At 45.6% G+C, this 13474-nt stretch overlaps 1 protein-coding gene across 1 annotated transcript in view; it reads left to right on the top strand.

Annotated features, from left to right (window-relative positions):
- Positions 1-13474, top strand: part of LOC122553950 (thyrotropin receptor-like) — a 58176-nt gene that overhangs the window by 29090 nt on the left and 15612 nt on the right. Inside the window, exons 3-5 of the mRNA XM_043698454.1 lie at positions 7323-7397; positions 11772-11846; positions 13270-13344. Coding sequence (XP_043554389.1) covers positions 7323-7397; positions 11772-11846; positions 13270-13344 — 225 coding nt within the window. The remainder of the gene's footprint in view (positions 1-7322; positions 7398-11771; positions 11847-13269; positions 13345-13474) is intronic.

The raw sequence follows: 13474 nt of genomic DNA, 5'->3' as shown, positions 1-13474 counted from the left end.
CCAACAACTTCTCATGTCTCCTCCTGGCTCTTCTGAGCTCTCTCTTTAGGTCTTTCCTGGCTACCTTGTAACCGTCAAGCGTCCTAACTGAGCCTTCACATCTCACCCTAACATAAGCTTTCTTCTTCCTCTTGACCAGAGATTCCACTTCCTTCGTAAACCACGGCTCCCGCGCTCTACAGCTTCCTCCCTGCCTGACAGGTACATACCTGTCTAGGACACACGGTACCTTTTCCTTGAATAAGCTCCACATTTCTAATGCGCCTATCCCATGCAGTTTCCTTCCCCATCCTATGCTTTCTAAATCTTGCCTAATCGCATCGTAATTGCCTTTCCCCCAGCTGTAACTCTTGCCCAGTGGTACACACCTATCCCTTTCTATCACTAAAGTAAACATAACAGAATTGTGATCGCTATCACCAAAGTGCTCACCTACATCCAAATCTAACACCTGGCCGGGCTCATTACCCAGTACCAAATCTAATGTGGCTTTGCCCCTTGTTAGCCTGTCTACATACTGTGTCAGGAAGCCCTCCTGCACTCACTGGATAAAAACTGACCCATCTATAGTACTGGTACTATTGTGTTCCCAGTCAATATTTGGAAAGTTGAAGTCCCCCATATCAACTACCCTGTTTCTCTCACTCCTATCGAGAATTATCTTTGCTATCCTTTCCTCTACATCTCTGGAACTATTCGGAGGCCTCTAGAAAACTCCCAACAGGGTGACCTCTCCTTTCCTATTTCTAACCTCAGCCCATGCTACCTCAGTTGACGGGTCCTCAAACATCCTTTCTGCAACTGTAATACTGTCCTTGACCAACAATGCCACACCTCCCCCTCTTTTACCACCTTCTCTGTTCTTACTGAAACATCTAAATCCTGGAACCTGCAACAACCATTCCTGTCCCTGCTCCATCCATGTCTCTGAAATGGCCTCAACATCGAAGTCCCAGGTACCAACCCATGCTGCAAGTTCACCCACCTTATTCTGGATGCTCCTGGCGTTGAAGTAGACACACTTCAAACCAACTTCTTGCTTGCCGGTGCCATCTTGCGTCCCTGAAACCTGATTTTAGACCTCCCTACTCTCAACCTTTTCATACTCGAGCTACAATTTTGGTTCCCATCCCCCTGCTGGATTAGTTTAAATCCACCCCAATAGCCGTAGCGAATTTCCCCCCCCCAGGATATTGGTACCCCTCTGGTTCAGATGAAGACCATCCTGCTTGTAGAGGTCCCACCTACTCTGCAAACTTGCTGATCATACCAACAGTGCCCTCTTCTAGATCATTTATGTATATTACAAACAACAGTGGCCCCAATACTGACCCCTGTGGAACACCACTGGTCACCTTTCTCCACTTCGGGAAACTCCCTTCAACTACTACTCTCTGTCTCCTGTTGCTCAACCTGTTCTTTATCCACCTAGCTAGAACACCCTGCACACCATGTGACTTCACTTTCTCCATTAGTCTACAATGGGGAACCTTATCAAACGTCTTACTCAAGTCCATGTATATGACATCAACAGCCCTTCCTTCATCTAACAACTTGGTCACTTCCTCAAAGAACTCTATTAAGTTGGTAAGGCACAATCTCCCCCGCACAAAACCTTGTTGCCCATCACCGATAAGCTCATTCCTTTCCAAATATAAATAGACCCTATCTCTCAGTACCTTCTCCAGCAACTTCCCCACCACCGACGTCAGGCTCACTGGTCTGTAGTTACCCGGAATATCCCTACTTGTACAGGGGGACAACATGAGCAACCTTCCAGTCCTCCGGCACCTCACCTGTATTTAAGGATGTTACAAAGATATCTGTCAGGGCCCCAGCTATTTCCTCTCTCGCCTCCCTCAGCAACCTGGGATAGATCCCATCTAGTCCTGGGGATTTGTCCACCTAAATAACCTCTAGCATACCCAACACACCTTCGCTACTTATGCCAACGTGATCCAGACTAATCAAACCTCTATCTCTAATCTCAAGATTCATCATGTCCCTCTCCTCAGTGAACACTGATGCAAAGTAATCATTCAGAATCTCACCCATTCTCTCACTTTCGGCACACAGCCTTCCTTCATTATCTTTTAGTGGACCAATCCTTTCTCCAGTTAGCCGCTTGCTTCTTACATAAGAGTAAAATGCTTTGGGATTTTCCTTAATTCTGCTAGCTAAGGCAATTTCATGACCCCTTTTAGCCCGCTTGATTCCTTGTTTAAGAGTTGTCCAACTCTTCCGATATTCCTCCAGGGCCTGTTCTGTCCTCAGCTGCCTAGACTTATGTACGCTTCCCTTTTCCTCTTGGCTAGTCATACAATTTCTCCTGTCATCCATGGTTCACGAATCTTGCCTTTCCTATCCTTTGCCTTCAACGGGACATGCCTATCCTGCACTGCAGGTAACCTATCTTTGAAAGCCTCCCACATCTCAAATGTGGACTTCCCTTCAAATAGCTGTGTCCAATCCACATTTCCCTACTCCTGCCTAATTTTGATATAATTGGCCTTGGCCCAGTTTAGTACTCTTCCCTTAGGACCACTCTCTTCTTTATCTACGAATATTGTAAAACGTACAGAATTGTGGTCTCTGTTCCCAAAAAAATCCCCAATGCAACTTCTAACACTTATCCTGGCTCGTTCCCCAGTACCAGGTCCAAAATGGCCTCTTCCCTCGTCGGACTATTGACAAACTGCTCTAGAAAACTCTCCTGGATGCTTCATACAAATTCTACTCCATCCAGACCTCTGACACTAAGTGTATCCCAGCTGAAAATGTGTTGCTGGAAAAGCACAGCAGGTCAGGCAACATCCAAGGAACAGGAGAATCGACGTTTCGGGCATAAGCCCTTCTTCAGGAATCTTTTCTCCTGTTCCTTGGATGCTGCCTGACCTGCTGCGCTTTTCCAGCAACACATTTTCAGCTCTGATCTCCAGCACCTGCAGTCCTCACTTTCTCCACTAAGTGTATCCCAGTAAATGTTGGGAAAATTAAAATCTCCCATCACCACTACCCTATTGCCTCTACACCTTTCCATAATCTGTTTACCTATTTGTTCTTTTACCTCACGCTCACTGTTGGGAGGCCTGTAATACAGCCCCAACAATGTAACTGCACCCTTCTTATTTCTCAGCTCCACCCATAATGTCTCACTACCCAAGACCGCCACAGTGTCCTCCTTTAGCACAGCCGTGATATCGTCCCTGACCAGCAATGCAACTCCACCCCCTCTTTTACTTCCCTCACTGTCCTGTCTGAAATGTCTATATCCTGGAACATTTAGTTGCCAATCATTATGCCCTTCCTTCAACCAAGACTCTGTGATGGCAATAATGTCATACTCCCAGGCACCAATCCAAGCCCTAAGTCCATCTGCCTTACACGCTATACTCCTTGCATTAAAGTAGATGTATTTCAGGCCACCAGTTCTTTTGCGCTCACCTGCTCTCTGCCTATTCTGCCCTTTATTAATGCTATCTTCATAATTCTTACAGTCCCCAGTCTCCGCCTCACTGCCTACATGTTTTCTCTTCTGGTTCCCAGTCCCCTGCCACATTAGTTTAAAACCTCCCCAACAGCAGTAGCAAAAACTCCCCCAAGGACATTGGTTGCGGTCTGGTTCAGATGTAGACTATCCCACCTTCCTCAGAACCGGTCCTAATGCCCAACAAATCTGAACCCCTCCCTCCTACAGTGTCTGTCAAGCCATGTGTTCATTCTGCCTATTTCTTCATTTCTACTAAAATTAAATTCAAAGTCCACCATCTGCCGTGGCAGGATTTGAACCCAGGTCCCCAGAACATTATTCTGGATTGCAGGATTAATAATCAGGCGATAATACTACTAGGACACTGCCTCCTCCTGCACGCCTGATCTGTTATCACCCAGTCTACACTATTTCCCACAGTCAAACCCCGTCATCTCACAGTAAATCCTGGGTCCAACATAATCGCGTATGGGATTCAGCCCTAAACAAAATAGGGCATTCAGGATAAACATTCAGGGGAACATTGAAAATGTAAAATCTACGACCACAAGGAGTGTCTGAGGGGAATACATAGTATAGATTCAAATAAATGGAGAGGTAGATTGACACACGAGGGAGAAAGGGCCAGAAGGATATACTGGTAGATTTGGGTTGTGTGGGGTAGGAGGAGACTTGATCAGCACAAGACAGTAGGGCCGAATGGCCTTTTCCTGGACTTCATGTACCACAATGTCCCTGGAAGGCAGCAAGAATCCAGAACAGGTTCGCAGCATCAAACCCTAACTTTAACCCTAACCCCAACTGTAATGTTAACCCTAGCCATAACTTGAGCCTTGATCCAACCCCTAACCCTAACCAAAACCTTCACCCTGACCATATCCCAAGCCTTGACACTAACCTTCACTCTAACCATAACGCAGACACAGGGAGAATGCGCAAACTCCACACAGACAGTCGCCCGAGGCTGGAATTGAACCTGGGTCCCTGGCGCTAACCATTGGGCAACTGTGTTGAAATTGATGCAATAGGAGAGAGTGGACATGGTGAATATGAAAACTTGATCTGATAAAATCAGTGTTCCCAACCTTGTTTCCTTTGATAAATTTCCCCACTTGTCAGACATAATATTCTGTGATGATTCACCTTGTGACTTGATGAATGTTTACGCCAGAGAAATCAAGCATGATTTGCGATTATTGTTCAGGAGATGGCTGGAGGTATGAATCATAGACTGTGGATGGTCACTGTGTGTCACAGCACAGAAACGGCCTTCTCTTTCATACAGTCTGTCAGGGTTTCCGCTTTAATTGAATCAGCAAGGGAAGACTTGCCCAGCCACTCGACAACCGCCAGCAAGGCCAGGAGGAGGACCTTCATTGGCTCCGTCAGTAGCTCACAGCTAGCTGACCTCTGGGAGGGAGATCCGGCTGGTGTCCCACTCCAGGTAGGATTGTAATGTGGCAAGAACATTATATCCCCACCCCCCTGCCTCCCCTCCCAAATTCTACAGGCTTGCTCTTAGCTTCTTAGACCATTCTCAGAGGGTTGGTCAAATTCAAACTCATACCAGTGTGAGAAGGTATTTGTGATTCTCTTGCATGGCATAAGTCAGGAACTTCAACAACAAGGAGAAGAGTGAGAGGTAGAGGGAGAGTGAGAGAAAGAGAGAGACAGAGAGCTTTAGGAAGAAAATGAAACTTTTGTGGTATTGGATGCAGTCCAAAGAAGGTTCATTAGGTTAATCCTGGGTATGGAGGGATTGTTTTATGAGGAGAGATTGAGCAAGTTGGGACTGTACTCATTGGAAATTAGAAGAATGGGAGATGACCTTATTGAAAGATACAGTATTCTGACAGAATTTGACAAGGCAAATGCACAATGGTTGGGAGATGCTGGTGTTGGACTGGGGTGTACAAAGTTAAAAATCACACAACACCAGGTTATAGTCCAACAGGTTTAATTGGAAGCACACTAGCTTTTGGAGCGTCGCTCCTTCATCAGGTGATAGTGGAGGGTTCAATCCTAACACAATTTATAGCAAACATTTACAGTGTGATGTAACTGAAAATATACATAGAAAAATTGATTGTCTGTAAAGTCTTTTATCTGTTTGAATACCATGATAGTTGTTTGGCCTCGTGGGAGAGTCTACGACCAGAGGGCATTATCTCAGAGTAAAGATTTAAAATAGCGATAAGGAGGAATTTCTTCTCTTAGACGAGAGTGAATTCATTACCACAGAGTGCTGTTGAGGCCGGGTCACTAAGTATATTCAAGACTGAGGTGGACAGATTTTTCATTAGTGAGGGAATTAAACATTATGGAAAAAACCAGGAAAGTGGAGTTGAAGATGATGAGATCAGCCATGATCTAATTGAATGGCGGAGCAGACTCAATGGGCTGATTGATCTGTGTCTGCTCTTACATCTTATGGTGTGACACATCAGATCTTATAGTTTTAGAAAGAGACAGAGATGTGGTGGTAGTGGCACTGCCTCTGGGGATGTGAGCTCATGTTTCATGGGATGGGAACTTTTGGAGAGAAGGGAAAAGAAAGATAGAAATTAATCTTGTGTCAAGGCAATGTGTGAAATTACAGGAATGTGAACATTCAAGTATTTGTCTAAATGTGGCAATTGAGAAAAAAGTGGCTACCTCTCCAATTTTAATGGTTACATTCCAATTAGAATCATAATCATAGTACATATTCCATGTACAGCATGGAATCAGACGGCAGCTTGGTGGCTCAGTGGTTAGCACTGCTGCCTCACAGCACCAGGGATCCGAGTTTGATCCCAGCCTCGGGCAATTGTCTGTGTGGAGTTTGCACGTTCTTCCCGTGTCTGCGTGGATTTCCTCCGGGTGCTCCAGTTTCCTCCCACAGTCCAAAGATGTGCTGGTCAGGAGAACTCGCTGTGCTAAATTACACACAGTGTGAGGTGCATTCGTCAGTGGTAAATATAGGGTAGGGAACTGGGTCTGGGTGCATTACTCTGCGGAGGGTCAGTGTGGACCTGTTGGGCCGAAGGGGCCTATTTCAGTACTATAGGGAATCTAATGTAATGGGGCGGTATGGTGACACAGTGGTTAGCACTGCTGCCTCACAGTACTAGGGACCCGGGTACAATTCCAGCCTTGGGTGACTGTCTGTATGAGGTTTCCTCCAGGTGCTCCGGTTTTCTCCCACAAAGATGTACAGATTAGGTGAACTGGCCGTTCTAAGTTGCCCATAGTGTTCAGGAATGTGTGGGTTGGGTGCATTAGTCAGGGGTAAATGTAGGGGAATGGATCTGGGTGGGTTGGGTCAGTGTGGACTTGTTGGGCTGAAGGGCCTGTTTCCACACTGTAGGGATTCTAATTCTAAAAAAAACTCTTTGGTCCAACTCGTCCATGCTGCCCAGATATCCTAACCTAACCTAATCTAGTCCCATTTGCCAGCACTTGGCCATATCCTTCCAAACCCTTCCTATGCATATACACATCCAGATGCCTTTTAATTGCTGTATTTATATCAGCCTCCACCACTTCCTCTGGCAGCTCGTTCCATACATGCACCAATCTCTGCGTGAAAAATTGCCCTTTAGATCCCTTTTAAATCTTTCCCCTCTCACCTTAAACCTATGCCCTCTAGTTTTGGGCTCCCCTACTCTGGGAAAAAAGACCTTGATATTCAAACTATCCATGCCCCTTATGATTTTATAAACCTCTATAAGGTCATCCCTCAGCCTCCAATGCTCCAGGAAAATAGCTCCAGCCTATTCAGCCTCTCACTGTAGCTCAAAACTCCCAACCCCATTCACATCCTTGTAAATCTTTTCCATTTCCCTTCCAGATACATTTCAATTGATGCAGTACTTCAGAAAGTGGATGCACATGCATTCTTCAATTTGGATAAAGTTACACACATGTGAGTATATGATTCCTGAGGCTACTGGCCCCAATAATGTGAAAAGTGACACCACGTATGGCAATGGTGGGGGTGGGGAGTGGGGTCTCTCTAAACCCAAAATTGCCAGGGAGGGTCATGGGACATTGAAAATTTCAGAAAGAGCGTTTCTGTGAGTAGCACAACCAACCCATCCAAATGCCTTTTAAATGTTGCAATTGTACCAGCCTCCACCACTTCCTATGGCAGCTCATTCCATATACGTACCACCTTCTGCATGAAAAGTTGCCCCTTAGGTCTCTTTTATATCTTTCCCCTCTCACCCTAAACCTATCCCCTCCAGTTCTAGACTTCCCCACCCCAGGGAAAAGACTTTGTCTATTTATCCTATCTATGCCCCTCATAATTTTGTAAACCTCTATAAGGTCACCCCTCAGCCTCTGATGCTCCAGGGAAAACAGCCCCAGCCTGTTCAGCCTCTCCCTGTAGCTCAAATCCTCCAACACTGGCAACATCCTTGTAAATTTTTTCTGAACCCTTTCAAGTTTCACAACATCTTTCCGATAGGAAGGAGACCAGAATTGCACGCAATATTCCAACAGTGGCCGAACCAATGTCCTGTACAGCCACAACATGACCTCTCAACTCCTGTACTCAATACACTGACCAATAAAGGCAATGCTATTGAGACACAGATTCACTTAAAATTCGTAACGGTTTGAGGGGCTGAATGGCCTCCTCCTGGTGCAGTATTTCTATAGTGAGAGTAGAAGCCATCGTATTCAGCACTGACTTCACAAAGGCAACGTTGATGGGCATTAAGAGATTCCTTCTCTTTCCAAATGAACAAAGTCCCAAGAACCATGAAAAGCGTAACAGCTTGCAGGATTTCAAGCCTCAGGCAACTGTTTGATCTCTAAATCTCGCTTGGTATAAAGCAGTGAGTGAATCCAATGCTACATTTTGTGCATATTCTAAGTGTCGAATCCATTTGTGGCCTTCCGGCTTTTTCTTTTCCTTTCTCATGATGTTTGAGTGGGCATTAGATACAGGCCGTTCTGCTGTAATGTGTTTCGTTAATGTGAATTTTGTTATACTGTGATTGACAAATCGGGAACACTGTTTCTAAATCATGAAGTTTTAAAGCGTGTATTGGTTTAAATGTGGTTCAGGCCCCATTACTATAAATGGTGCTGCTATTATGCGATTTTCTTATAACATTGGATTGCACGAGAACGGATCTACGGCACTATAGTAAAGTAGTTAACCGGTAAGATTTAGGATTATTTTTGCAGGATCATATTGTTCAGAAACATTGCAAAGTGCTTCAGCCCATGGGTGAAATTCCCAAAGTGTTGGGGCCCGGTGTGTTTACTGATGGCTAAGAGCCACCCCCACCTCTGGAGAGACCCGTCCATTCGCTGAGAATGGGCAAGTTCCTGGGCAAAATGTCCAGCCTGAATGCCAGCCAATGCCCCCGCCCCCCCCGCCCCCCAAACTGTCATCAGAAACTGCCCATCAATCAGAGACCAACAGGTTCTGGGTCCTAAAGTCCACTCGTCCAGAAATGTTCCAGCGCAGAAGAAAGCGAAGATTGCATTTTATACTCTTCTCACGTGAAGAGTGTTGCAGTGTGGTGGGGTGAAGAGGATCAGAGGAAGGAGCATCCCTTTGCCATCCCTCCCACCCAATCCGGGCTTCTGTTTGCCACCTCAAACTGGGGGCATTTGTAACCCCAGCCTGAACTCAGCCAGAGGTCACTGTGCCATACTAATCCTGCACCTCGCTACCTTTTTACCTTCCAGGAAGACAGGAGATCAGGGAGATGGCAAGTTGAGGGCCTGACATGGCCACTTTAGGGCCTTAATTGTGGCAGATCCAGAAGCTCACCCATGGGCCTTATGCTCAGAACGGAATTAGTTAAAGTGTCAGGAAGGGAGTGAGCTTCTATCTAGAGCCAACTCAACCAAATGTTTCATGTCATCACCACCTCTAGAGAGGGTAAACCATGCCCTGTGTATAATTTTTACATTGCCATGTTTGTGCAAAGCAAGATCCCACAGAGAAAACCAAGGTGACCGATTTGTTTGCCCTGTTTTGTGGGCAATGTTGATTGAGGAGACACGTTGTGTAGGGCACCAGCAGGAAATTCCTGCCCTTCTTCATATGATCTTCACCAATCTACCTCAATCTCTGGAACAGGAGGGCAGAACGTAATGCAGTGTCTCATTTGGAAGCACTGCACCTCTGACACTTCTGCATTCCCTCACCACTGGGCTGAAGAGGTGGCCCAGATTTCCCGCTCACATTCTCAAGCGAGGTTTGAAGCCAGAGCCCTCTAATTTTGAGATGTAAGAGTGGACCTGACAGTCAGAATCACCTTCACTATTGTGACCTGAGGCCTACGTTCTGGATTGCAAATCCCACCATTTTTTTTGTTTCTCTCTGTCTTTTTCTCTCTGACCTTTCAAGACGTTTCTTAAAACTAATTCATAACCAAGGCTGAAGGGCTTTTGCCCGAAATGTCGATTCTCCTGATCCTTGGATGCTGCCTGACTGCTGTGCTTTTCCAGCACCACACTCTCAGCTCTGACCTCCAGTATCTGCAGTCCTCATTTTCTCCTGATGATTGCGAGACAAAATGACCTAACAGTATGTCCCCTTGCTCAGCGCAAAAGGAACTATTTGGCCCACTAAGTCTGTGCTAGCTCTTTGAAAGTTACTGAGTTACTGAGTGCTGCTATCCCGTTTTCTCCCTATGACCCGAAACATTCTTCCAGGTCTGTTGATGATTTCATTCTCTCTTAAAAACCTCAGGTGAACCTGCCTCCATCACACTGACAGACAGTGTATTCCACATCCCAACTACTTCTCCTCATATCCCCATTACTTCTTCTACCTTAAACCTATGCCTCACTTTCTTTCCATGAATGGAAATAGCTTTTCTCTGTCTACACTGTCTGGACCCTTGTGATTTCAAAAACCTTTATCAAATCTCCTCTTTTGCAAGGAAAGCAGATCCAAACTGCCCAATCCATTTGAAGTTCATTATTCTTACAACCAGTGAGTCTTTTCTGTGCTATCTTCTTATCCTTTGAAGAAGGTGGGGCCCAGAACTGGATAAGCATCCAACCGGGGTGAGACCTCAGTTTACCATCTCATTATAAGACAGCATCATCAACAGTTCGGCCCTCCCTCCGGACTGCTGCTGTGATCTTAGTCTTCATTATCCTCAAGTCCTAGAGTGAGGCTTGAACCGAGAGGTTCAGAGGTAAGTGCACTAACAACTGAGCCAGGAATACTGCAGTGAGTAACTCACCTCCTGACTCCCCAAAACCTGTCCACCATCTACAAGGAACAAGGCGGGAGATTGATGGAATACTCCCCACTTGCCTGGGTGCAGCTCCAACAGCACTCAAGAAGATTGACACACCCAGGTCAAAGCAGTCCATTTGTTTGGTACCACATTCACAAACATCCACTCCCTCCACCATCGATACTCACTACTATCTTCAAGGTCAGAAGTCACATGACACCAGGTTATAGCCCAACAGATTCATTTGAAACCACAACCTTTCAGAGCGCTGCTCCTTTGTCAGGTGAACAGTGACTTCACCTGACAAAGGAGTAACAGTCCGAAAGCTTGTGATTTCAAATAAACCTGTTGGACTATAAACTGGTGTCATGTGACTTCTGACCAAGTCCAACACCAACGCCTCCACATCATTACTACCTGCAAGATGCACTTCAGAAGTTCACAAAAGATCCTCAGACAGCACCTTCCAAACCCACAACCACTTCCATCTAGAAGGACAAGGACAGCAGGTACTTGTAACACCAGCACCTTTACGTTCCCCTCCAAGCCAGTCACCTTTCTGACTTGGAAATATATCACCATTCCTTTCCTGTCGCTGGGTCAAACTCCTGGAATTCCCTCCCTAAGGACATTGTGGGACAAACCATAGCAGGTGGACTGCAGCAGTTCAAGAAGGCAACTCACCCCCAGCTTCTCAAGGGGCAACTAGGGATGGGCAATAAATGCTGGGCCCAGTCAGCAACACCCACATCCCACAAATGAATTTTTTTAAAAATGAATCATGGTACCCGATCACATTTTCCAATCCCTGCTGGAAAGTGGACTTGTATTGAAGTAGGGTAAGGGCTGGATTGGTATTGTCTGTGACACAGTACATAGTCTGAGAACATTCACAGTCTAGGCTGAGATGTTACTGATTGACTGATACAGTACTTGTCATTGATCCATACTGATCACAGTCTCACAGAGATCGTACAAGCTGCAATCTCTGACTTGTACTGCTCCTTCAGAGGAGGAAATGAAGAGAGGATAAACTACAATAACAGAATGCACCAATAACTCATTTATTTTTAAAACAGAGAGATACGGAACACAAAGAGCTTGAGTCACATTGAAACAGATGCTTTCAAGAATCTCCCAGTTCTGAAATACCTGTAAGTATAGAAAAGTAAAATCGAATGCTTGGGTATTTCTGGTAGATGGTTCTAGGGTAAGGGAAGCTCTTGTAGTTTGGTGCCTAATGATTACAAATGCTTTTAAGTTTGATTTGTCTTTAAAGACAGAGTATTTTTGCCACACTGGCTCTTTTTAGGGAGGGCCTTTGTCCAGTTGGGGAGAGGCCTTTGGCATGCTTACATTTTGAGTCCGCTCTGAAATGGGAAATGAGACAGACTTTGGGCCAAATCGGATGATTGTGGGACAAACATGAGGATTTTGAAGGCAGCTAGCCGGTCCAAACAGAGAGCTGGCAGCCTTGGGCTCCCCTCCCCCAACCCACGATGGGTGCTGCTGAGGCAAGTTGGAAACTCTCGGGGACTCCTCAAGCTGGGGTGCTACCTCAACAGAGGTCCACGTTATACTGCAGGGTAGCAGAGAGGGAACGCCCAGCCAATCACAGAGCAAATCCGATCTGTGTGGGTGTGTGAGGGGTGACCTAGGTTGGGAGTGGAGGCTACAGTGATCATTTCCTGCCCACTGCCCCTCATTGGGACTTCAGCCCTAACGGACTATCAGGCTCGGTAAAGCCCAAAGCTGCTCCAGCCCCAGCATCAGAGGTCAGTATAAAATATTCAACAATGAACCTCCTTATCCAAATCAAGTAGTGAGATTGTGGAATTCACTACCAGAGAGAGAGAGTGTCGCTGGAGTGGATTCTCTAGACACATAGTCTAAGGGAAGTTACACAGCATATTAGTGAGAAAGAAATACAATGTTTTATTTCATTAGATTTGATTTGAATTATTATTGTCACGTACTGAGATACAGTGAACAGTATTGTAACCAGGCAAATCATAGCTTACATAAGTACATCAGGGTAATAGAACAGAATGTAGAATATAGTGTTACAGTTACAGAGAAGGTGCAGAGAAAGGTGAACTCTAATACATGAGAGGTCTGTGCATTAATCTGATAACAGCAGGGAAGAAACTTATCTTAAATCTGTTGGTATGTGATTTCAAACTTTTGTATCTTCTGCCTGATGGAAGAGGATGGAAGAGATTATAACCGGGTTGGGAGGGATCATTGATTATGTTGGCTGCTTTCCCGAGACAGTGGGAAGGATAGGTAGAATCAAGAGATGGAAGGCTGGTTTGTGTGATGGACTGGGCTGTGTTCACAACTCTCTGTAGTTTCTTGCAGTCATTGCCAGAGCAGTTGCCGTACTAGGTCTAGTTGAGGAGCGATTGGAAGAGGCTGAAGGGAAGTCTGACCACTGACATGAATCGTGTGGGCTGAGTGGCCCCCTCCCCTTGTACAGTATACCTTATCTGTGTAATCATATATCAGGTGCTTTTGCAGACAGAATGGACACATTAAAACCTTTTAACCTGTCAACTGTTTCTGCTCCAATTTCAGGGGCATTTTTAACACCGGGCTGAACACATTTCCAGACCTGACGAAAATTTGTTCCACTGACGTGAACTTCCTGCTGTGAGTAGTTGAAAAGATAACCATTTCTCACTCGGGTGGTTGTAGGTACTAAACCAACCAGCATAGTTTTAGAAACGTCAGGCACAGACCGTTTTCTGAATCCTCAAAAAAATGTCACAGCTCCATCTGG

Source organism: Chiloscyllium plagiosum, chromosome 10 (assembly GCF_004010195.1).
Source record: "Chiloscyllium plagiosum isolate BGI_BamShark_2017 chromosome 10, ASM401019v2, whole genome shotgun sequence".
NCBI lineage: Eukaryota > Metazoa > Chordata > Chondrichthyes > Orectolobiformes > Hemiscylliidae > Chiloscyllium > Chiloscyllium plagiosum.
The sequence above is the reverse complement of the archived record's forward strand: the minus strand, read 5'-3'. Positions and strand labels throughout refer to the sequence as shown.